General features: G+C 51.5%; 2 protein-coding genes and 1 long non-coding RNA gene across 9 annotated transcripts in view; 2 read left to right on the plus strand and 1 right to left on the minus strand.

The window, feature by feature from the left end:
- Ppp1r12b (protein phosphatase 1 regulatory subunit 12B) overlaps window positions 1-7,114 on the plus strand; it is a 210,386-nt gene extending 203,272 nt beyond the window's left edge. For all 6 annotated transcript variants that reach the window (XM_040737408.1, XM_040737401.1, XM_040737402.1 and 3 more), the window contains one exon: window positions 762-7,114. In XM_040737408.1, coding sequence (XP_040593342.1) covers window positions 762-848 — 87 coding nt within the window. In that variant the 3' untranslated portion in view covers window positions 849-7,114. The remainder of the gene's footprint in view (window positions 1-761) is intronic.
- A 1,423-nt stretch (window positions 7,115-8,537) lies between these two features.
- Syt2 (synaptotagmin 2) overlaps window positions 8,538-25,525 on the minus strand; it is a 108,799-nt gene continuing 91,811 nt past the window's right edge. For both annotated transcript variants that reach the window (XM_005073385.4, XM_013115915.3), the window contains exons 2-9: window positions 20,930-21,124; window positions 19,895-20,061; window positions 18,270-18,389; window positions 17,851-18,018; window positions 17,411-17,578; window positions 15,878-15,995; window positions 14,911-15,044; window positions 8,538-14,324 (exon numbers count right to left, since the gene is read on the minus strand). In XM_005073385.4, coding sequence (XP_005073442.1) covers window positions 14,118-14,324; window positions 14,911-15,044; window positions 15,878-15,995; window positions 17,411-17,578; window positions 17,851-18,018; window positions 18,270-18,389; window positions 19,895-20,061; window positions 20,930-21,107 — 1,260 coding nt within the window. In that variant the 5' untranslated portion in view covers window positions 21,108-21,124 and the 3' untranslated portion in view covers window positions 8,538-14,117. The remainder of the gene's footprint in view (window positions 14,325-14,910; window positions 15,045-15,877; window positions 15,996-17,410; window positions 17,579-17,850; window positions 18,019-18,269; window positions 18,390-19,894; window positions 20,062-20,929; window positions 21,125-25,525) is intronic.
- On the plus strand, window positions 21,039-23,556 carry LOC121136671. The gene is made up of 2 exons (XR_005873725.1): window positions 21,039-21,149; window positions 21,230-23,556. It is a non-coding gene; the product is annotated as an uncharacterized LOC121136671 (long non-coding RNA).

A 25,525-nucleotide genomic window follows, 5' to 3' on the forward strand; every position in this document is an offset into this window, starting at 1 on the left:
GCCTGATCACATAATAAAGACTCGGTGTCCAAGCTGGGACTTGCTCTTCCTGTGTTCCTCGAGTTGAGCAACAATCTGTGTTGTATTCCCAGATGGAAGAACTGACAGATGGAATCTTCACTCCATCCCTTTTTCCATAAGCCTGTTTGCCAGAATTATTCTAACACCATCCCCCAAAGTACTGGGAAAGCCCCCTGCATCTTGGCCTCATCTGTAAGTTGCCTGGATGTTACTGTTGAGAATAGGTGTGTATAGTATGACCAGTGAAAATCTGGATGGGTTCTAGTTACCAAAGGCACCAGGGTGACCTTGGTCATCTTGGCGTGTGGCAGACCTGCCAAGTTCTGTTCCTCAGCTTGCATTTTGTTTTTTATGGGGTGTGAGGCAGTGTCTGACTGACTCCTTGCTGAGGAGGACACCCATGTCCTCACCAGTGTGCTTTGGCAGTGTCCCCAGTTTCTCCAGGCTACAGGTGAGTTCAAGGGCAGGAACAATTGCAAGTAGCTACTGACTCAATAGAATAGCGCTATAGGCTATGTGGAATCTGAAGCTGGCTCACAAAATGAGCTGTGTTTTCCCTAAATATTTACATTTCCAGCCCAGTAAATAGGAAGATCGAGGGGGTTTAATCCCTGAGCAAGAGGATAGTGACAACTTATCACATAGCTGTCCCAGGAGGCCCTGCTCACCTGCTGGCTCAGCCTGGGAAGGTAGTGGCCATGGTGCGAGGCTCTAACACATCTTTCCCTCTGTCGCCGCAGGTGTTAACAGAACTGAAATCCGACAATCAGAGGCTGAAAGATGAAAACGGTGCCCTCATCAGAGTCATCAGCAAACTGTCCAAATAGATGAGGTCAGATCTGGAGGCGGGGACAGCTCTTGCTGCCCACCCTTCATTTCCAGCTGTGGAATGTTTCAGAAGAAGGGCGCCTCCTTCTCTGTCAGTCACCTCTGCACTGTACATTTTCTCTGCACTCTCGGTGTCCCGCTGCTCCCGCACCGCTATCCCAAGTCTTATGACAGTTTTAACTGAAGCATGATTGTGACCATTGCAAGCAATCTGGAGAAAGCTTTGTGGGGTACACCAAGCTGAGGCGTGGACCCCCAACTTTCTGCTGCTTTGTCCACATTGGTTTCAGTATAGATATGTAAGGCTTTACACTGACCCACTGTCCCTGATATAGGTGAGTCGTGTGGTGGCCCCTCCAGGATCCTCTCTGGGGTTCCAGGAGAAAGGGCAGAATGTGGGGTTACTCTGTGGACTGCCTCTGGAGCTGTTGCGTAGAGTCCAAGGTGATTGTGACTCTGTTATTCACCTCAGGGACCGACTTGTTTTTATTTTTCTATCAATAACCTAGAACTTAACCTAGTCTTAACCCATTTCTCCCTTCTACAAGGCTTAGATGGTCTTGGACTCTCCTGGTCCTTTTCTTTCTGTCTTTTTATGATTTCTCCTCCCAACCTGATGGTGTAAAAGCTGAAACAGAGCTCCTGACCTCAGTTGCTTTGGGCCATTGTGGGAAATCATCACCCTGTTGCCTTGGTACCATGACCCCTGTCCCTGCAAAGCTAGAGGGTGACTTAAGGGGCATGCAGCCCATTGTTCACATTTCCCACTAGTCTGCTTACTAAGTGATTTTCTGGACTCTTCAAGTCAGACATAGCAGTATACACCTGCAGCCCAGCACTGGGGGGGTGGGGAGAGGGACTGGGCATGTAAGGCCAGCCGTACAAGACCCTCTCTCAAGTAAAAAGAAAGCTGGCTTCTAAATACTTCAGTTTGCCTTCTCCCTTTGGCTTTTTCTTTTCCACTTGTGCACCTGCTCCTAATGAGGAATGAAGTTGTTGCAAGGAGACCTGGGGGAGAGTCGCGGGCGGAAGCAGGCTAGACAGGAAGAAAGCGTGTGAGGAACTCGGAACACTGTGCTTATTATACTGTGAGAATGGTGGTAACTTTCTTTCTGGGAGCCACATTCAGGGGAGAAACACTGTCCTTAGAAGCCAACAGGAGAAATGACTTCTGGGATAGAAACTGAAGAAGATGAAGTGCATACGGCCCATAATAAGACTCATGGACTCCTAAGAGTGGCAAGGCTCATACAGCATCTGGCCCAGCTTCCTTCCCTGTGTGACAGGGACCCCTCCCTGCCACCATAGCTCTGACCTATGGTCAGCCTTTGGTAACTATGCATTTATTACTTGAAACTTGGGCACCTCTAATAACCAGAGTTTTTACTAACAGAAGCTGAGGTCTGCTGCTCCCAGCCTGCCCAGCACATTAAATGTGGATGGGTGGTGGATGGGTGGTAGTCTTTACTTCTCTAGTCCTTTCAGTCCTTCCTCAGATGCCATGGCTGTGACACCATCCTCTAGAGTCTAGACAAAAGCAGCCCTTTAGATTATCGAGTCTTAGCCTTTACAGACTATTCCGTAATCCAGCACAGAGTTAAAGTGCTAGTTCTCAACGGTGAGCCGGTGTTGGTAGGGATAATGCTTGATTCTTGTAGGCATTTTGTCCTTGGATCACATTACAGGACAGGTCCTTTAAAGCCTCATTACTCTGGGGTTGCCAGTGATGTGGACCATTCAATGCTACCTCTGTTGTTTTTCTTTTGTGAGGATGCCACTATTGTCCTTCTCTGTGGCCCTTGCAGACTTCGAGTGCTCTTAAACAGAAGTTGTAATTCAGGGTCCCAGTTGCAGAATAGGACCATGCTCACTATGGCACTTTGAGCACATACAAGATTCTCTTTTCCATTTCAACCCACTCTTCTGAGGAGTCTGCTGGGCCACCCTGTCATGGAGCACTGAGCCTAGGTCTGAGGGAAGACTGAACCACACACACAGTGAGAGGGACTTGTCTTCTGTTATAGGAAGCGTTCTCGTCTTGCTGGGAAATGTCAACAGTGTGCCAGCCAACTGATTCTCCTAGAATAGCTAGGACATTAGGAAAAGAAAATGGGATGTTGGGAAACCGTTTTGAGCTTCCTCCATTCATAGACCAGGTAAAGGTGGGCCTTTTGAAGTGTGGGGGCAGGTTCTCAGAACTCCTCACAAACTGCCATCAATACCTGCTGCTGTACGTGGCCTTCCTTCCAAGTTAAGATGCCACCTCTTGGCAGGAAGGTTTCCTTGTGACAAGTTATTTATAAGCTTTTCCATCTTAGAAGTACTAGACTCTGTGGCCAAGAACATATCATATAGTACAAATGATCCTAGGTAATTTCAGGCACTTCCTTTTGGCCACTAATTTTATTAGACAAGAAAACATTGTGAATTTAGCCTCTTCCAGAAAAGAGAACTGTTTCTTCAGAGTGCTATTGACTGAAAGCCCCCATGAAAGACACAGGCCTTCTGATCGCCAACTAGACTTGTGGCACTGGTCTCCTTTTCCTTTGTTGCTTGGCCACTTACACACTGTAGGTCTCCCCGATGGCCACCAGCCTCACCTGCTGGCTTCTTGTGAGTGATCTCACAGCTGGAGCTTAGGGACCCACTGCAAGTAGGACTCAGCCTGTCACAAACCAGTCTTCATGGGAAATTCGGACGGGGACAAGAATGTTCTCAGTCATTTGACAGCTTTGGGAGTAATGACTGGGACAGTCAGAGGTTCTCGGGCTGGAGTTTCCCTGTGACTTTCCAGACAGCACCTGAAGTGCTCCCTCCCACTTCCATCCCTGTCTCTAGAGGAAGGGTCTTGCCTCAAAAGGACCAGAAGGACAGGTCTGTCTTGGGCCCTCTAATGTCACTGAATTCCTAGAGCCTCCTTGCATGTCCAGTAATGGGGCATGTTCGCTCTCCCTCTAGATGCAAGCATGGTTCAGTGAGGTGGTTTCTGCCCGGGATGTACAGGAATGGAGACTGTGGGCCCCTACAAGAGAGTATAAACCAGAGATGAAAGGAGGGACTCTCCAAACTATGCCCTTGCTGCGACTCCGGTTTCTGGCTCCTTTTGGCCTTTCCTAGCACAGACAACTGTCCCCACCCAGTGCAAAGTACTGACAGTGCTGGCTCTTTTGGAGTGGGCCTCTGTGACCAGAACCTTGGGGCCTAGAGGACCGTGGGAAACATGTGCACCTTGAAACAGACACCTAAAGGGGCAGCTAGGCCAGCAGGGTGCTTGGGGACTGCTTCTCCCAGCAAGTAAGCGACAGCGCCCACTTCAGTTGCCCCTCCTGTGAGGCAGGGATGCAGGAGCCCTGCTGTCCTCAGAACCACAAGGCTGTAGTCCACGGTCACATGCCTTTTCAGAGGTGGCCTGCCCAGATCCATGCCTAATTATAGCCACATCTCAGTTGCCAGTCTGTTCTGAAGGAAGGTGCAAACCCTTAACCCAGGAAGTGAGGGCAGGCTAAGGTGCACACAGTTAAACCACAGGGAGTCCAGGGCCAACTTATATAGCTGTAACCCTGGGGCAGGATAATCTTGTAAGGTCCCATTGTGCTTAAAATTCTGTGATTTATTCATTTGTAGAAAAATGAGAACATTTTTGACACTTAGATTTCTGCTTCTTTTCAAATTTTCAAAATCAGTCTTGTTTTCTTCCCAAATGCAAGCTGTTTAAGATCAGGATGTCAAGGCTGACCCAACCTCCTTGTTAGAAAGTGAATTTAACATTGGGAGCAATTGAATAGTGTAATGATTGCTCTCCCTCCTGGTGGCTAACTAAAAAAAAAACCCATCCGGAAGAGATGGAGCACGCACTGCGTCACTAGGAAGTCAGCTGCTGCTGGCAGGTTTGCTGGGCTACTTCTCCCAGTCGTGACCAACACTGTTCCTCAGTATCCAAGCCGCAGACTTAACTTCAACTCTGCTTGGCACCAGCTCGTTCCTAGTCTTGAACTCTGCCTTGAGCAGCAATAGTGTGTCTGTAGTGAAGACCTCAGCCACTCCAGCTGAGCTCTGCCTCTGAGCACCAAGCTCTCAGAAGGAGGCGCTCTGGTGGTGTTCAAGGTGGCCTTTCAAGAGATATCATCTGCTTTTGTAGGTGTTTACAGACCCCACAAACAGCCTAGCATAGAATGGTGTCCAGCTGTGGCCAGACTCCTACAGTTGGGCCTTGGATGTAAGGAGAGGGCCAAACCCCAGAAGTGGATGCCTGCATGCTGTAATGGGTAAAGGCGGGGTATGGTTTATGCATGTGAACACGAAGGAGATGGCAAGCCCTGAATTTCCACACCTGGAAGTACTTGTGTCTCATTGAGTGCATCCCTGAGCTCCAGCTGAGGCTGAGTGGAGATTTTAATCAGCCTCCCTAATGGGTATTGACACTGCTCAGAGCAGTGGACTCTGTCAGGGTCAACTATTGATTGTTTGTGTTCTGATTAGATTGGAAAAATAAATCAACTTCATTATAGCCCAGGAGCTATCATTGTCACCGCTACAAAGGAATGAAGTGGTCTCTGAGGGAAAGAACTGGACTCCCAACAAACCAGAGGGCAGCTAGAAGTTGTATCCACGTCTCCTTGAGAGTGGTGGGTAAGGGTCACAGTCGTCCTGAGGTGGGCCTTGCAACCCAGTGCCTGGATCCCCACTGGCTAGATGGTGGAGGAAGAGACTTCCAAAGCCCATGGCACTGATGCATGTTCTGGCTCAGAAGACTGGACAGTGAGAAGGTCTCTTCAGCCTGGGAACAAGCACACGCATGTACACACACACACGTCAGGCTGGAGCTTTCAAAAAGAGGTCTGGCATTTTCTTGATTAGAAAGGAGAACTCAGAAACCAATTTCATACAAGTATAGCTGTCTCTTTTTTGCTCTTCCTATACCAGCTTCCCAAAGGACTTCTCTCTCCCACGCATCTGCTTGTTTCCCAGCTTGGGAATCTGCCAGGATGACATTTTGTTATTTTGCTTCTAAATTTTCCTCTAATGCTTCCAATAAAAATTAACTTGGGTGGCCCTTAAGGTGTCATCAAGATGCTAGTGTGGGTCCATCCAAATAAGTATACCCTTCCCCCTCCTCTCTTCCACACTCCTTAGGCCTTGCTTCTACACTTGGACTTGATGGTGCCTGAGGGAAGAGGTTTCCCATAAATCAGCCAAGGGTCCTGGAGGATTTTCAAACACAAACAGCATGTCATTTCCCCTACCCACGCAGGGCCAGCCCCTATCCCACTTTCAGAGCCCCTCAGAGACGAGGTTTGGCTTATAGGTCTAGATGATTCCTCTGTCACAGAGCTGTATCTGAGACACTCACTCCATCTTTTCCTGGGGATGTGACTGGTCCTCGCATAAGGCACAAGTGTCTGCCCAACACAGGCTGAACTAGTTTGTCTGTGCAGTAGGTGACAGCTACTCAGCCACGCAGGAGAGAGAAGATCCAAAACAGGTTGGGCCTTGAGGAGCCATAAGCTTAGATATGCACTCAAACCCAGAGCTGGAAATCAGAGCAGGATCCTGAAGAAGGGACACTCGGGGCCAGCACCAGCCTGATTCTCCCCCAAGTGCATGCCTGTGCTGTTCTCAGACCTCGGGCAGATTCCAGCTTCCCTAGGGTGAGAAAGACTAGTGTAAAGCAACTGTAGGTAAGGTGGCTCTAGGGGAAGATTCTGAGAACGCAGCCATCCAGCATGCACACAGTGCCCACCAGTCACCATCTCTTGAGCCCTGGGCAGGTCGGGCCTCCCCTGGCCTCACCTTAAAGCACAGCTGGGGTTCCCCAAGGGCGGGGGAGGTGTCTCCTGAGGCAGTGGTTCAGAGCTCAGCTTTGGCTTCCCAGTTGTCCTCTGTTGTCCTCCTTTGCCCCCTCCTGGTCACCACCTGAGCGCTAGCATTTGCTATGTCCTCTCTCCACCCTTCACCCATACTTAGTGCACCGAGTAAAGCTGTTTTCTAGCTGAGCTGTGCGGATTAACTTCAGTCAACTGTAAATAACACCTGGAGGAGGCTCCTGAGGGAGAGAAGCCCGACTGGCTTTGTGAACTGAATGTGTTTCTATGCAACTTTGAGTGGCCTTTCAACCCTGAGATGGATGGATTTGTTTTACTGGCTGTTATTATATGGTATTAAGTATTCTGTGTTTGAAAGTTTGGGAATAATATTCACATCTGTATGATGCCTGTAAACACAACAGTATTTATAAACGAGCAAATAAAACTGTGTTTTAACTTTGTGCCATGAGATTGACAGAACCTCCTATACACCACGCAGCCCCCCACAGTTCCCACTTACTTACGAGTCTCTTTACCATGGCAACCACAGGTTTGTAAGGCAGCACCTGCCCTGCCCCAGGAAGGTGTCTGTGACCAAGGAAAAACCTCAAGTTTCAGAGCAATCCTGAGAAGTCAGGTTTCCCAGTACCTAACGGAAGGTAAAAAGTGGGGGGTGTATGACCCGCCTGATCCACCCTAACACCCATCCTACGCAGGAAGCTAGGGTCCAGAGAGCCGCTGGCGGTCTAAGCTCTTGTGCAGGCCCCCAGCACCCTCAGTCCTCTGCGGTGTAAGGGTCCTTAGGTCATCGTTTGAGGAGATCCAAAAGTTACTCCCTAGTTCCAAGCTATGCACATGAAGCCAACTGTGGGGTCATTGGAGGTTGAGTCTAAGCTCTGAAGGAAAGGAGCCCAGCTCAGGAGTTGCTGCAGAAGCTGCTGGTAGGGCTAGAGAGTGGGCAGCCAGGCTTTGAGTCTGCTTTCTGCCAAGTGGAAACCCTTGGTCACTGACTTGGGAGGGAGGAAGATTCCTTTCCCCTGCTGTCACCCAGCTGTTTGTAGCTCAAGCAGCAAGAAGAAATAGGCATGATGTCATGGTTGAAGAGTTCAGCCCTGGCCTTGAGGCTTGAAGCAGAGGTAAAGCATAACTGGCACAGGGGCTCCTAGACCACAGACATCTCTGCTGGGAGGGTAGGGTCTGTAGAGCCAGGCTCATTCACTGGCCATGGGTACCAGCCTGGCACCCACATTCTTGGTCCAATACACTCAAGCCATCTAGCCCATGGTCTCAGGACTGAAGCAGCCAGTCAGCCAGATCTGGGCTCCTGCCAGCTCATAGGCACTCTGCCTACCTGCCCTCCACCGCCCCTTGGCCCTCTTGACTTGACACAAAACAGTCTAGTGCATGATGGTCCCAGACAAGTGACAAACTGATGGGGTGACCTTCTCTGGGGCTGGGAACTAAAAGTTTAATCCATTCCCGGTCTTGTCCATACTGCCCCCAGTCTGTCCCTAAGCATTCTGAAGCCTTGCTGGTCCTGGTATCCCTTCCTCAACAGCCAGCCTTCTTTACAAAACAAGATTGGAGACTTTGTAGTTTCCACTTTTTAAACATGTACACCCTGGGACCAGCAGCCTTCCCTGTTGTCAGGGTCAGACTGTGGCTACCCCCTAAGCTCAGGTCCTCTTGAGGGATCTCACGGGTGTGGGACAGCCCTCATCCTCCCAGGAGGGTGGGCCCTGTGTGCCTACCAACCACCAGAAACCCCATCTGCCCTTCCCCAGACCCAGCAGCCGTGACCCCACATGCCGGGCTTCAGGCCAGAGCCCCCAAACCAGCTCACCCCCCCCAGCAAAGAAAGTAGAGATGCTCCCCGCCCCCAGGTTGCTTTCAGCTCTTTTCTTTAATAAGGAGACGCAGCTCGTTACAAAATAACAGTTTGACAAGAGATCAGACAAGAACAGAGTCCACACAAGGGAATGGAGACAGCAGTGCCAAGCGGAGGGGGAGGGGGAGGGCTACACGTGTCCTTCCTATGAAGACAGGGAGGGCTCCTGGTGGGGCCAGTGCATTCCAGGGGTGGCGTGGGCTCACTTAGGTTCTGCCCCAGCCCTAGTTTTGAAAGTTTCTGGGTTCAGAAAGCAAATCAAGTCCTTAGATGAAGAGGATGGCCAGGCTTCCTGGTCATTTCCTAAACTCCTGGCTGCTGAGGAAAGCTGGGGTGAAACTGAGGCCCACAGGCTGCTCCCCACACCTTGCCGGACTCTCCTGCCACTGTTCCCAGTTTCGGTTTCTGTGGAGAGTAGTGGGGACGCCAGCCAACCCGTCTACTGAAATGGTTGCTCCAGGTGCCCTGTTCTTTGTCACTAGCACAAAGGTCCCTGGACTTGCTCAAGCGTCATGGTCTGCAAAAGGCAGAGTCCCCTTGCTGCTGCTGGCTTTGTCCAATACGCTTGCCCAGCTCTGCCTGAGGTTCCCTAGCTTAGTGACACGACTGCCCCCCCCAGGAGTCCTGCAGGTGACCAAGCTGCTGCATTTCTCTCTACCCATATGGTTACCCTTGCCATGCCTGCCCAGGCTGCCCTGGGAGCTGGTATGAGGGTCAGAGCCTAATGTCACTGCTCATCAACACACCTGCCACCTTGCTCTCGGGGCCACCCTGCTCCTGTGGCACTGCCAGACCACAGAGGGTGTGTGGGAGGGGAGTTTAACCTACTGCAGGTCTCAGGATTCCCCACGGGTCACTCCTCCACGGCTCTCTGATGGCTCAGGGAGAAGTAGGCTGAGCTAGCCTGTTCATCCCAGGGTACAGGCTGCTGACTGCTCCTGAGAACCCTGGCTGCCTCTGCAGGCCTCGAAGATGGTATCTAAGCCACAGAGACACGCCACTGCCCTGCCTATACCCAGGGTAGAATTGAGTCCCACCATCAGACCCAAGCCAAGAAAGCCAGCCAGGGGCATCTCCTGGGACCCCACCAGAAGCCCTGAAACACCAGCTGTCCTCATGACACAGGGCTGAGGAAGCAAGAGAGGGTAACGGACAGGTGAGCCCTTCACAAGTGTTCTGTGGGGAGCCAGTTGGAGGGACGGGGTGCTCCTAGGAGGAGTCGAGAGCAGCCTCCAGGAGGAGACCCCTTTATGGCTTTTCAGTTTATTCAAGACAGTGGGAAGAAAGGGACCACACCACACACATGGAACATAAAAGCAATGGAACACCAGACACAGTGCACTGTGCCCCAAGAGTTAACCCTGCAGACAAACATGCAGCAGACCTGCCTCGGGGCTCATGATCTCCGGCATCTTCCCCAGGCAGGGCTGGCACCAGGGCCAGAATGTTGTCTCCCATTGCAGACATTCCCTGTAGGTAGGGACATAGGGTGGGACTGTAGACAAAGACTTTACACAACATAAAATCAAGGAGCAGCCAGTTTTGTAAAATGGGTTTGGGGTTGGAAGATCAAGGGGACACTCAGCATTGCCATGCGGCTATTTACAGATTTGTAGACATGCATCTTGATTAAACAAGAATCTGCTTGTATGTTTATAGATAGCATCTTTTATAATATATAACTAAATGCACATGGAGGGGTCAGATGAGGCTCAATGGCTTCAGAAGTTTCCTGTTATGTTGTTGCTTAAAAAATAAAGTATATTCACCAGGCGGTGGTGGCGCACGCCTTTAATACCAGCACTCGGGAGGCAGAGGCAGGCGGATCTCTGTGAATTCGAGGCCGGGCTGGACCAAAAGCCTCCAAAACAATACAGAGAAACCCCGTCTCGTAAAAACCAAATAAATAAATAAATAATAAAATAATAAAGTATATTCATATATCTTCAAGTCACAGTGTCCCCTTTTCAATATTGCAGTTCAAAAAACAGGTTAAATCTGTACTAACCGACCTCTGGCCCCTGGGACTGAAGAAAAGAGGGATAAAGTAGCCAGAGGGTACATTGCCAGACACGATACAGGATTAGCCAATTAAATGTAAAGTTTGCATTAAATAATAGATCACTGTATAGTACAGTATGCCCCAAATATTGCATAGGACATACTTATACCTCAAAATTATTTGTTTATCTGAAATTCAAGTTTAACCAAGTATCCTGTATTTGCCAAATCTGGCAGCCATTATGGGGCTATAAGAAAAGACCCCATGGCTCTGAGAAAAGACCCCAACCAGCCTGCAGTGAGGGGGAGACAGCAGGGAGACAAGCAGAGGATGGGGGAGTATCCAGTCTCTTCCTAACTTGGGCAAGACTGCTGCTGCATAGGCCCTAAAGACAGGCTCCCCTACAGGGCTGAGAGACCCAGGATTCTCAGGAACTGACACATACATTAAAGGGGCAAGGGGTTTCCTCCTCTTCAGTATCACCACTCACCCCCACCCTCACATGTAGCATGGGGGCTTGCTTATAAAGCCACTTTCACAAAGAGGCCTGTGGTGAAACCCTTGCACCTCCCAAACCACGGCTACAGAGACACGAGCTGTGTGTTGGCTTGAAGACCGAGGTCTCTGGCTGGGCCTCACCCTTGCTTCTCTTACCAAGCACCTGCTGTTGGAGCTCCCCACTCTGCAGGCCTCAAAAACTGCCCACAGCACTACAGAGCTTCCTCCTGCTCTCGGAGGGTCATTCAAGGGGGACATGCCCCCCAGATCCTGTGTAGGACCGGGTTTGGGTTTTCATGGTCTTATGCTGTCTTTGGAGAAACAAAAACAACAATTTAAAAAAATCAGTACTTTCCTCTCCAGGTTGAAAACTTCCATCCTCAGAAGTACCCAGGACCCCTCACCAGCCAGAAACACTGACTGTCTTTACTTCATGCTGGTACCCCAGGACCCTGACGTCCCCAGAAGTAAACCCCCCGAGGCAGTGAAGGTTTGGAATGCTGTTCTGGGGTTTGGGTCACATCAGCCTCCTACTGCACAAACACTGAACCCTTGACAGGTTCCTGCCTAGCTCCTGCACTTGGACGCATGCCATCTGCTTGGGTGGCTAGTGAGGGACCAGCCCTGGGCCTGGGGAGGAACCACTTCCTGGCATCCATGCTGGCTCCAAAAGAGTGATCGGAGTCAAAAAGCCCTGGCAGGCTGCCCACAGAAATGAGCTGTAGCCCGTCTGTAAGGCCAGGGACACTCAAACCACAGAGGAAGCTACCGTTCCTCCTCTCCTCTGGGAGCAGAGCAGTAGGACTATGAGCTAGGGAAGGGCTGAAGAAGGTTCCCAGGAGAGAAGCCAAGGGGTTGAAAGGTGTTTGGGGAGGGCTGGAAGAAAGAAGGGTGAAGCGGACACAGGGAGTTCTGTGGATGGGGTTTATGGAATGTGGGTGAGGGGCCGGGAAAGCACCAAAAGCCCACAGCTCTGAGGGTGGAGACTTCCAACACCTATTCCCGGACCCTGGTACTCCTCAACCATCTGGACTCTGAGTAGACCCTATTGTCCTACAATTTTCTATCACGACCATAACTCGGGTCCCAAGGACTACAGCCCATAATCCTGTCAGAGTTCTCCCTTCTCAGTGTTTAGCACACACACACACAGTGTATAAGACTCATAGCTCCCATGCACCAAGGGCCAGTAGCAGAAGCATCTCTAAGACAGGCAGGCCAAACCTCACTTCACAGCATGTTTCTGGTAGAGGTGTTAACTCACTCCCTACTTAAACCAAAAAGCAAAGCAAACCCACCTATCTCCCATTTTCATTAAAATTAAACAACACTCTGCACCTTCTCCATGCTGGGTTCTCAAAGCCAAACTCCACACCACCATCCATCAGACGTACAAGAACCAGAAAGGGCTGAACGGGGCAGAACAGAAGTTCTGCCACATTTGCTGTTAAGAGTGACCTCCCCCAGGCTTCAGGGAAGCTGTATATTTTCTGTGGTAAGAAAACACGGGCCTGAGAGATTCGAGGATAGAAGCAAGACCAAGGGAAAGGAGTAGCATCTGGCTACATGGGACCCAACTCCCATGTCCAGGCTGAAGGTTCGGAAGGGTACCCAGTGCTAGCCTGACTAACATATATATGGCTTTTTATCAATACTGGGGACAAGTAGGGTACAGGCAAGGGTACACTGAACACAATGTAGAGATACCTTAGCATGTTCCCTCCTCCACCCACTTGAAATGAATGCCCTGGGTGTCCTGGCAATCAGAGAAACACGCGTCTAGGAAAGGAAAGGATATGGGCCCTCTCCACAGCTCTGCCTAGGCCACTCAGGCTGCCAGCATGGAGGCCCGAGGCTCCGGGGAGTCAGGGATAGGAGTTGGGAGCTCATCACTATCCAGCCATGCTCCCTCTTCTTCACCTCCTCCTTACCTGGACCTCAGGGGACCTAAACACTCAAGCCTCCCTCTCACAGGCCTTGGCTCTGTGCAGTGCTTGTCCTCAGACAGTACTTTTCCACTTACACAAAAAGGGAAACAAGCAGGAGCAAGCTGGTGCGGGACTGCAAATGAAGGCAGCACTGCTCGCACTCTGCTGCCTGCCGGATGAGGCGGAGGTCCAGGAGCTCCACTTCCGCCATTCTGAGTAACGGGACTCCTGTTCATCATGTTTGATGATGTCAACAAGAATGCAATCCTGGGGCTGGCAGTCCCTGGTCAAGTCCAACCAGTCTAGTGAACAGTTTGTTTCCATGAATGTCCCCAAAACCACACTCCTGGGGGAAGCCATGACTGTCAAGAGGAAGTCTATAATGGCATCAAGGGCTTTGGTCCCAGTTCTAAACACATCCAGTACCACATCAGGCTGCCTTCCAAATGCCATTCACAAGGACTCTGAGAGCTCCTGGCATCTGACCAGGGCTTGGGGCTTCTTCAGACACTCATAGGCCACCCACTTGGGCAGTGGGCTTTCTTCATCTCGGAGCCCCTGAAGACTTCGTCCCTTCACACAGCTTCATTGTGGCTCATTCCAGAAATGAAGAGAAAGACTCGAAGACAGAGGCAGGCAGGGTTGGACAGGTGGACGGAGTGACTCTCTCTCTCTCTCTCTCTCTCTCTCTCTCTCTCTCTCACACACACACACACACACACACACACACACACACACACACACAACGCTGGCCATTGTGTTGCCTTGACAATCAAGAAACAGAGTGTGTTGCCATTTTGTTGGTCCAAGCCCCAGGAAAAGCAAACTGCTTCAACTTTCTGCCAGTAGAGGGCCTCACTTGAGGCAAGACCTATGTGACGCTTTGAGAGCGAGGGAAACTGTGACAGGGCATGCAACAAGGACAGATCCTGGGACAACAGACAGAGCCAGGCTTCTTTCACCTCCTAGGGGACGCCCTTCACTCGGCCACCAAAGGAAGTTGGTCTTTGAAAAGGAGAAAAAGGAAGGGAAAACAGGACACACCGCAAACAAATGAAGAAACCTCTACAGTCGCGTAACTGAGGTATTGATAGCTCTGGATCTTGTCAGTGTCCTCAGGGGCGCGTGGCCCCAGCTGCCGCCATGGTCTACTTGTTCTTGCCTAGAAGCGCGTCCACTTCCTCCTCGGGCTTCAGAGAGTGCCACTGGGCGATGGGCCTCCGAGGGTTGGCCAGCATGTCGGACCAGTGCCGCAGCTCCGTGCCTGTGGCGTTGCTGCCCACAAAGATCTTGCCGATGGCTTCGTTCTTGCCCAGCTTGTCGTAGTCTAGCACAGTGACAACCACCTGGACTTTCTGCAAGGAAGCGAGGGAAGGAAGGGATTCAGAGAAGCACGAACCCAACCACACGCTCGCGCCTCTGTGGGCCGACGCCGCAGATGCTATGGAAGGGGAAGCCTCCAGCTTCCTGGCTTCAGACTCCAGCTCCAGGTTCAGTGTACACACAGAGATAGAAGCCAGGCTTTTTTTTTTTAAAGGCAACCTGTATTTCTACCAGCAGGTATAGTTGAGCACACACAACACTCTAGGAACTGGAAGAATTCATGGGACGGGAGTGGCCTCTGTTGAGATCAATGGACACACACACACATGCACGCATGCATACACGCGTGCACGTACACATGCATCGCACACACGCAAGTTTTCCTCCAATACATTAAGGAGCTATATTACTTTTAAAATTAGTTCATGTTCATCTCCTCGGACAATGGGGGCCCTTCCGAAAAGTCCTCTCCAGGGTCCCACGTCAGCACTGTCAGCCTCAGATCCTTCCCCACCCGAGTGCACCCCTGTGGCTGCCCTCTGCCCACACCACCCCACCCCCACCCCCACCCCTGACTTGTCTGGTGAGCTCAGCCCAAGGGCCCGGAGGCTTAGGCACCTGAATCTGCTCAAAGGGGATCTCGAAGCTGAAGGACTCGTTGAAGTAGGGGTTCAGGGTCTTCTTCTTCACTGTCGTCTTCTTCTTCTTGAGTCTCTTGCCATTCTGCATCAGGTGGATCTTCACATAGGGGTCTGCAGAGAGAGTCCCAACCCAAGAGGCACCTCAGCCTGACCACCTTCCGGTGTCCCGAGGCCACGTCCACCATACAGGCACCAGGCCCTTGGAAAGCCCAGAGAAGGGACGGGAAGTCCCAACAGCAGAAAAGTCATGTAGGTCAAGGGTGGGAAAGGGTTAAGGGCCACCCCCCGTTTATTACAGATTCCTAATGCATGGAGTCAGCGGAACTTCTGAGCTTAAGAAAGGCCTTACGAGGAAGTGTGGGGACCAACTGGCCCAGTGCCTGGGCGGCAGCACACAGAAAAGCACTGAAGGCAGAGCCCATGTCTGCCAAGTCCTGCCCCCACCCCACCCAGCCGTCCTAATCTGGGGGCAAAGAAGGGAAATGCCCAGCCTAAGGTCACACCCTGGGTCAGCCTAAAGCCCACCTACAAGGCCCGTTGTCTGAGGAGGTTCTGCAGAGGCAGTAGGCTTTCCCACCAGCATCCTGTGGCACAGGCTAGCCCTCTTCACTGTCAGAGCATTCTCTTCCAGAACAGAGCTGGCAGAGCCTACAGCCTCTCCTGGGAAAATATCCCCTACTCTTGTGGCATGACAGAAAGGCAGACTTTGGGCTAAGCCCTGCCACTTCCTCCACTCTTGAGGTCCAATGCCATTAGCTCATGTGGAGAATGGCATTCTTCTGTCTTCTCCATGGCCCGTGGGGCGTGGCCAAGGCAATGGGAAGGGACTCATATGGACAGGCCTGGAAGAAGGTGAAACTGGCAGACCTGTGCCCCCAACAAGCAAGACGCTCGCTATTGTCAGCTCCCCGGGGCCACACCCTGGCTCCTAGGTTCAGCGTTACCTGAGAGGCCCCCCACATCCATCTTCTTGAGGTTCTTGGCCTCCAGGATACAGACTGTGAGCTTCCCGGCAGTGGGCACGTAGCGCAAGGAGGTACAGATGTCACCCAGCTTCTCGGGCTGTCCGGGGAAAGAAGCAGAGCTGTCAGCCACCCCGCGGCCTCTAGTGTGGCTCGCCCCATCTTGCCAAGACTGGCAAAGCAGTGACTTCCGGCCTCCCCTCCCCCAGTCATCGGCCCCCACATCTGCAGCTGAGGAGAGCTGCGGCTTTTCACATGGGTCCCTCACACGCAGCTCCCAGCCACCGCCTGAGGAAGCTGATGTTCAAGGAAACAGAGGACAGGCTACAGAGGAGGGCCTGGCACCTGGCAGATGCAGGGTAGGTCAGATCCCCACCAAGCTGGGGGGAGAAGGGCATGAGGAAAAGGTGCTGGGAGGCCAAGCGTCTTGGGGAGCTTTTTCCCTGCTGGCTCCTGCCTGCTGCCGTCCTTTCCCATCAGCCACCGGGCTTGCAGGATGATGTGTGGGTTTCAAAGCACTTTCCTTTTCTTTTATTATTGAAACCTAAACCTTTTGTAAGGATGCTTTGTAACCAGCAAGAAATCCAGGTTGTCAGGGGACTTTTCTTCAGAGTCAGACAGCAGTGTAGCACTGGGCAGCAGAGGTCTCGGGACTCCTGACCTAAGGCCTCTGCCAGTCCCCAGGGATGGGGCACCAGGGAAAGAATAAGCCCAACCAATCACACACGCCTTCCTCCGGTGTGTAGGCCTCCATCACGGACAGCAGGGCAGGCCCCAGCTGCAGAAGGCGGCCCAGGGCCTTCATCCCCGCCCCTCCACTGAGCACTGTGCAGGCAACTTCAGGGGCCTGGATGAAACATACGACTGATCCCGGCAAAGGAGCTGGGTTGGGAGTTCTGGCACACAGTAAATGAGGGGTCGGCTGCTGTAGCAGCTCCTGGGAAGACAAGCCACTCGCTGAGAATCCTATAGAATCAAGGCTGGCTTTTCTTGTGGATAAACTGAGGCCTAGAATCTGGTTGACAGCGGGACCTCAGAAGGAACAACAATAATGTAGTCCTTATTCCATGGCTTGCTCGACAGACACCAGGCGCTGTACAGGGCACTTCGCATGGGCAGTTAATTTCCATCTGGAAACCCATACATGAAGAAACCAAGGCCACAGTTTAAGAAGCTCCCCCTTGGCCTGGCGGTGGTGGCGCACACCTTTAATCCCAGCACTCTGGAGGCAGGGGTAGGCTAATCTCTATGAGTTAAGGCCAGCCTGATCTACAGGGCAAGTTCTAGAATAGTCCAGGGCTATTCTATACTTGAGAAAGAAAAGAAAAAAAGCACACGGAGGAGGAGGACGACAATGATTAACAAAAGCAGCGGCAACTTGTCCTGCGTCAGCAGCCGGGCAGTGGGGAGCTGGACCCTCAGCCAGCAGACCTGACTCCAACCTCGACTCTTCGTAACCCCTGTGGAGGAGCAAGCCCGCTTGAGCTCGGAGAGGCCTGGCCTCTCCACTCTTACCTCTTCCTTCTCCCCGCCTTGCAAGTCTCTCCACTCCTCAATGGGCTGGCCAAGGTCCACGGTGTTCATGGGCACCTTCACCTCTCCGATAATATCATGCTTAGAGAAGCGATCAAAGTCGTAGATGGCCATCACCAGGGTTTTGCCTCCTAACTCCTGGTATGGCACCTGTAGGGCACAGACAGGGTCAAAGGGGGCCAAAGTAGCTTGAGCACTTCTGGGGGGGACGCTATGGGAAGAGCCCCGGGCTTGGGCCTGTATTGCCCAGAGGACCAGGCAGATTGTGGAAACCAGCGTGTGAGATGGGAGAGGCCACTGCAGCCTGCTACTATGCCGCACTGAGCATGTCCCAGGGCTCCGATCATGGCTGCGGACCAGGGAACGGTGTGCAGGACACAGGGGCAGAGGGGGGCTGGGGTCCACCTCCCGGTTTCTATCACCTTGAAAGTGAAGGTCTCGTTGAAGGCGGGGTTCAGCGTCTTCCGATGCACCTTGGTCTCATATTTCTTTTTCTTGTCTGGGAGGAGGAAGACTTTGACATACGGGTCTGAAGTGCCACCCATGTCCAGGGCAGGGAGTTCAGCAGCTTGCAGGACGCCCACGGTGAGCTGTGGAGAAAGGGTGCCTCAGTCTCATCTCGCCCCAGTGGGGTCTCCCGCTGACCTCCCACCCCTACCGAAAAGAGAGTCTAGGAAGAGTTCACCTGGACCTTCCCCAGAGGAGACGGGCGGTCCAAACCACAGGCTGTATCTGCCCTGTGGCTTCCAACGGCCCCACTCCACGGAAAGAGGCGAGGCCCACCTGTCTCTAGGCACCCACTTCTGCCCACACCCTGCCCTGCTTGCCCAGCCCTACACACCTGGTTGGCTTGGAAATCGTAGTCTAGAGAAAACTGCAATTTGCCCAGGTTCTCTGGCTCCTTCTCCTCCTCGCCTTCACCTTCTCCTTCAGTCAGGCCTGTCTCTGCGTCGTCGTCATCCTAGGAGACCTGCGGGTGGGAGAAAGGGGTTAAAGGAGACAGCAGCAGCCATCCTTCACAAGGGCACAGAGTGCCCAAACCCTGACTCAGCCCTTCCGGGTACGAGGCAGACCACAGAAGCCAGCATGTGAGGTGGATGGGAGAGGGGCATGTGCAGGGGCTCGCCCGGCCCCCAGCTCATCAAGACCCCAGGGCAGACACTCGGCCCCACACTTGGAAGGCATGGCTTCGGCAAGAATCTCTCCTCCCTGTGGGGTCAGGCACCATGCCACAGGCCAGCTAGCTTCTTGAGACAGGGGAATTGACAGGGGGTGTCCTTCTGTATATATGTTTCTCTTATTGGTTGATGAATAAAACACTCGTTGGCCAGTAGCCAACAGAAGCCTAAGTCATCGGCCAAACAGTTTCTAATTAATATAAGTCTGCGTGTTTATTTGGGGTTAGCAGTGGGGCCAGGCAGGAAAGAAACTGTGTCAGGGAATCACTTCCCTTCTTAAGCCCTATGAGCCCTTTGCTGATTTACCCACCCTGTATGAGACATACCAGGATTGCGGTCCAGGCAGCCAGGAGCAGGGCAAATCCAGAGAAGCAGAAAGGGAAAGAAGCGATATGAGAGCAAACCCTTCAGCTGAAGCCAGCCTGCTGCTTGGGGAAATCAGTTTGGGTTGCACGCACACATATACACACATGCATCTACACAGGAACACACATACAAGCACATATACATGCATGCATACACACACTAACACAGAGATGTGCATACATACACACCAGGCACACGCACACAGACACACCGTAGGCTCCTTTGAGGCCCACCGAGGCACGCAGACACGTGATCACTGAAAGCCATCGTGACCCTTGGCTGCCTTTCGAAGTCAGTCCCTGCTTCCGGCCTTCATTATAGTGCCTTGAGAAAAGACTCCTCCAAAAGAGGACCGTGAAGCACCTGACTCTAAACTTAAGCGGAGGGACTGACAGCCAAGGGACCTGCTGAAACCAGCACCAACAGGCCAGGATCAAAACATCCTTGTGAGAGTGACGGATTCCACGTCATCCCGTCTTGGTGCTTTCGAGCCTTACCCCTGCCTCCTCTGAGCCCTGACCCCACGCAGCCAGCTGTATCCGTCCTGCAGTCTCTCCTGGCAGGAAAACTTGATGGTACCTAGTGGCATCTTCCTGTAGTCATCATGGGTGTCTAGCACCTAATCTGGTGGCCTTCTTTGGGAGCCCATATGTTGTTCCTTTTCTTTTGCCTTTTGAAGGGTGAGCTAGCTCATGCTAACATGGACTTAAGTCCCTGACCTGCAGCTTGGGGTGACTGACCTGATGCTATAGGTGCCACCGTCGTGGCCTGTGTGGAGAGTGTGAGCCCGCGAGGAGCGAAGAGCTCATACAAAGGAGGAAGTCCGGCAGAGTCACCTCACCTCTCAGCACCGGGAAAGCTGGCAGGGCCCCTCCCCGCCCCTCCCCACCCCTCCCCGCCCCGCCCCTCCCCAGCACCCTACCTGGCCGCCCTTCATGTCCTTCATGTTCATGGCATTCTTCATGCCCTTGCCCTTCTCCTTCTTGTTCTTCTTCCTCTTGCAGCAACACTTCTTGCAGATGCAGACACAGCAGGTGAGCAGCAGGAGACCAGCGACCACAGCCATGGCGATCAGAGCCCAGGGCGGCACTGCCCACACACAGAGCCCCAGAGTCAGCACTCTGCGCCTCACAAGCCCTCACCCCAGGCAGGACAAACAAAGTGGCTTGGGACTCCCCCATTCTCCATCCCCACGTTTTTAGCCACACATCCATGAGGTGTATGGATACCCAGCTCTTAGCCGCCCCCTTGTGGACACAGCCTGTCGGGTTAGCAGCCTGGAGGATCTGAGGAGGGAGAGCAGCTTGGGCTTACTCTAGTGTTTCAGTTACTTGATCTTTGCACAACTGGCTGACCTCAAGACAGCCAAGGGAAGGAGGAGCCCTGTGGAGCCTGGTCCTGGGACAGTCCTCAGAGGCCTGGCCCAGACTCAGAGAAGTTTCCAGAGCTCTAGCTCCCCTAGAAGGCTGGCCTTGCTTAGCCAGAGGGACAGGGGAACCCTTACCACCACCACCACCCCCGCCCCCACAATGCTCTCTGCTGTCCCGAACCCCTGGTTCCAACAGTTTGCTGATCCTGCAGAGGGGACCCTAGTTCCTCGTGGAGAGCCTTTGCCAGGGGTTCAGAAAGCCTCCTTTTCCTCACTGCAAAACAAAGCAGTTTCTAAATGCTACTGGAAAACCTGAATAATGATTCCTATCTCATATTGCTTCACCTTTTACTTTTATCCTTTGGCAGGATTTTAAAGTTGTATTTAGAGTTGAACTCACCCACTAAAGCTTGGCCCATGTAACAAGTCCCTTTGGTGGCCTCCTTAATTTCAGAACATACTCCCAGCCCATGCCTGATAGGATTGCCTGAAAAATCCAAGCTGAGACCCAAAGAAAGAGCCCAGCCCAGCCCAGCAGCACCCCACTCCTCAGGCCCAATCATGTCACGGACCACAAGGGCCACTCACAGGGGATCTTGTTGATCTCATTGAAGAATTTCTCCTTCAGCTTGGCGAACATGTCTTCTTGGCTCTCTCCAGGGCCTGTACTCTCTGTGGAGTTGTCGGCAGGTCTGACAGGCATCGTGGCGGTGGTGGTGGCAGGAGCCACGATGGGCTCCTGGTTCCTCTTGAAGATGTTTCTCATGGTGGCAGAGGGGACAGCTGAGGGTGAGAGGAAGAGAGCAAGGTAAATATTCCAGAAGCTCTGTCCTAAGGACCAGGAGACGTTTCCAAGCTAAAGACTTTTGTCTGTTTCTCCCTCTGCAGCGCAAAGGTGCGGAGTCCACAGTGTGCAGAGACAATGGCCCTCAGCAATGCATGCTCAGGGCTGTGACAGGGACCTACTGCATGTGAGCTGCCAATCCAAACTACGATCTGAGGTGAGGGTTTTTAGTTGTGTTTTGGGTTTGTTTTTTACATGCTTCTCACTTAACAGCTGGGGAAACAGACTCAAAGAGCTAAACAATCCTGAGGTCACTCGAGCCTGACAGACCGGCCTGGCTCCAAAGCCTAGAGACCGCTTTCCTGTGTCATACACATCTAGGAATGTGGGGATTTGCATCTAACCTCCACAGCTCTCGGAAGGAGCAGGACTCTGTGCTCCCTGACTTCACAGAATGGCCCGGCCTGCACTCTGCCTGTCTCCACGACACAAGGACACCGGGAGCCTTGGCTGCCTGTACTGGCCTCCAGCACTTGCTCAGAGTCTGTTCCTACGTTTTCAGATCCATTTCTCTAGCCCTGTGCCTCCCAGCAGCCCTAGAGCAAAGAGGTGGCATCCCCAGGAGATAGGAGGACAGAAAGACAGAGGCAGAGACGTTGGGGGGGGGGCACACGATCCCACCAACCAGAGAACAAAGGCACTTGGCACACCTCAGACCAGCATTCATTCTGTCTCATGTCTAGACTATACCGTGCATAAGTTGGCACTCTGCTTATACTTTTCCTTTACATTTTGTCTTCATCACTAAGTGGCTAAAATGCATCCCACCGTACATAGTAGTACTGTGATCTTTTTATCCCATTAGTAATAGAGTGTCCACTGCTATGTCTCTGGGGTATAAATAAATGGTAGTCCTTGCTTAGCATGTGCTTGCCTAGGTTCTGAACCCAGCACTACACATACTCATACATGTGTATGTATAGTAAATATGTATGTATAATTAGATATACACATGCATATATTGCTATATATACTATGCATATATTATAACTATAACTACATACCTATACATATACATCGATAACAAGATGAGCATAAACTGTGGTCTTCATTTAAAGCTGTTCTCACAAGCTCCCAAACTCTATCCTGCCCTCCATGCCCTCTCTCACACTGCTCGGCTGCTCAAAGGGGTCTGAGCCTCTTCAACTCACAGGGGCAGGGGCTGTGCTGTGCTGACATTAGCTGCTCCTGTGTCACACGCACACATTTCTAAGATACACTTTCTTGATATCTGGCTTGCTTGCCTTTGAGACAGGATCTGACTATACAGTATAGGGCTGGTCTTGAACTTACGATCCTGATGTCTCAGTCTCCCAGGGGCTGGAGTTATAGGTGTTCATTGGCACGTCTGCTTGTGACCTCTTTCCTTTAGTGTGTTAAGTTTCTTCCATGCAGCCTGTATTCATTCTGTGTGATGGGTTGGTGGGTGGGTTTTTTTGAGGCAGGGTTTCTCTGTGTGGCCCTGGCTAACCTAGAACTCACTCTGTAGACCAGGCTGGCCTCAAACTCACAGAGATCCGCCTGCCTCTCCCTCCCGAGTGCTGGGATTAAAGGTGTGTGCCAACACCACCTGGCCTGTATCAGTTCTTAATTGCTACTTACAAATAACAATTATATTCCTCTACATAAATAACACATTTTTACTTATCCAGTCATCAATTTATGGACATTTGGGTTATTTCTGCTTTGGGGCTATAATTATGAATTATTATGAATATCTACATATGTTTTTGCTTATCTTGGCTATAGTTACGAGGGAAATGTCACTAGATCACAAGCTTTCCCTTGTTGCTGTGTTCGTGAGGCTGGAAAGGTGCCTCACTGTGGTTCTGACCTGCATTTCTCTACCGTCTGATGCGCTGGGCAGTGTCCACCACTCATCAGCCATTTGGTTATTTTCTTTAGGTAAATGAGTATTCAAATCCTTGACTAATTAAAACATTAGTATATTTTATGGGGGTGCACGTGTGCCACAGTGTGGAAATCAGAGGACAGCTTGATTCTCTCCTTTCTCTGGGAAAGACTCTGGTTGCAGAGTCACCCAGATGGAACACAGGTTGTCACACCTGGTGGCAATCCCCTTTACCCGCGGAGCCATCTTGCCAGCCCCTTTGCCACCTTTAAATTGAATGTCTGTCTTTTTGTTGTTGAATTATATCATTTACATATTCCGGATTGTAGCTTCTTACTGGAGAGGGAGCTCTAGTCGGTCAGGTTGCATTCCCTGCCCAGACTGCTACAAGAGCCAGTGGCAATGTCTCCGCTCCACAGAGGACTGGGGAGTGTCCAAAAAATCATTTATAAAACAATTCTTTAACCTTAGAGCTACTTTTTATGATGTCCTTTAAAACATAAATGTTTTTAATTTTGATGAAGTCTATGTCTTTGATTGCTTGCATTTTCAGTGGTGTGTCTAAGAATCACTCACACAGACAATGTCACCAAGATTAGATTTATCTAAGATTTTCAATTATAAATTTAGCTATTGCAATAATGTCTACACCCACTTTGGGTGGTGATGTGGGGTGTGTGTGTGTGTGTGTGTGTGTGAGAGAGAGAGAGAGAGAGAGAGAGAGGCAGAGGGAGAGACAGACAGACAGACAGACGGACGGACGGACAGACAGACAGAAGACAGAAGACAGGGTCCAAACTCATGGGGATCATGTAGCTGTCCATTTGGCACAGCAAAAAGCATCATTCTGGCTGTATGTAGCAAACATGGCATGCTTGAAAAATGCCCCCGGTGTTGAATACAAAGGTGGGTGCTATGCAGATACCCTAGGAAGGGTCAGAACTCACATGGCATTGAACCTTTGAGCATCTGCCTTCCCACCCAAAGGAGGGCATTTTTCCTTTCTTAATAAACCAACTCTAGTTCTATTATTACATGTTCTGGGATGCAAGAGCCTGGAAATCCAGCAGGTACACCCTGGACTCAGATCTACACCTGAAACTGGCAAGCTGGCCAGGGGGTAATCTGTGCTCTTTCTTATTTCGGCTTCCTTCTTTGCTCTCCCCTTTCCTTTAGCCCAGAGCACTTGGAGGTGGGCAAGCATGGGGGCCCTCTCCCTTCCTGTCTTTCTTCCATAGCCCATGTGGCCAAGGGCCAGTGATGTGCTTGGCCCTCCTGGGGTGTACATCAGCGACACACACGCTGCCCATCAATTGCGCGTAGAGTGGTACTTCAAATGGGCTGAATCTGGGAGATACAGGGAGGTGACCACTGACCAGTGGATGACCAGATACGGGGCAGCCATGCCGGTGCCAGTAAAGACGGTGCCACAGTCTCACTTCCTGTGTGGTGGATACTCACTCATCCACTTTTATTCTCCCTTCCTTTGGCCTTCCCCGGCACCCACCAAGATGACAAGAATGGCAGGCAGGGCTGTGGACAGGACACAAAGTGGCTCCTGCCAAACTCTTATCACACAGAGATAATTCCCTCAGAGACCTGCACTGACTCTGTCTCCCTCGGGGTCCTAAAGCCAGCTGACCTCACATGCGGACCCCCAGGGGACTCTTAGCTAACCTACTGTCCACATCTCTACATCAATGCCTTGTTATTTCTCCACTGTACCCTAACAGCTCTCAATTGCTCTGTGTTCCTCCACTGCAGATAGTTCTATCCCCAAGAATAGAGATAATTCCCCAAGTGATAAGAGTCTCCTGAATATGAGGTTCAAAGGAGGTGACAATTTAAAACCAAATCAAAAGGGCAAAACCATTCATAAAACTCAGTCTCGTCCCTGATATAGCAGCCCAATAGCTCAGGAATTGTATTGGTTCCTAACTCCCCTTCTTGGGAGAATTAACTTAATTCACCAAGATAAAAGAAATGATCTCAGGGAAGGCACAGCAGGGACAAGTCCACAGGACTCACAGACAATGTGACAATGTGACAATGTGAGCCATGGGTTCGGACCCAAACCAGATTCTCAGACCCTTCTGTGGCTCCTCTCAGGCTGCCTTGGGATGCCTGGGTAACAGATGATGAGGACAGCTCTAGCCCACCAGGCGTCCTTCACGACTTGGAGGACAAGAGGAATGCTCTCTTCAGAGGCCCTGACACTTGTCACTTTCCCTTAAGCCTGTCCCTCGGGACTCTGCGACTGTTCAGCCTCAAGAACTGGAATAAGGTTTATCCTGAAAGTATGAAGGGAAGGAAGCTGCGATTTTACTGGAATCTCCTCTGGCCTCAGTACAAGCTGGGTGATGGGGAAATTCCGATAGACAGGAAATTAAACTACAGCATCGTCCCGCAGCAGGACCAATTTGGCAGGAACAGCTGAAAATGAAAAGATGTGCTTCTCACAGGCGTAGGGTGCAATGCAGTAACCTCT

The sequence above is a fragment of the Mesocricetus auratus genome, unplaced genomic scaffold (assembly GCF_017639785.1).
Source record: "Mesocricetus auratus isolate SY011 unplaced genomic scaffold, BCM_Maur_2.0 Super-Scaffold_100676, whole genome shotgun sequence".
Taxonomy (NCBI): domain Eukaryota; kingdom Metazoa; phylum Chordata; class Mammalia; order Rodentia; family Cricetidae; genus Mesocricetus; species Mesocricetus auratus.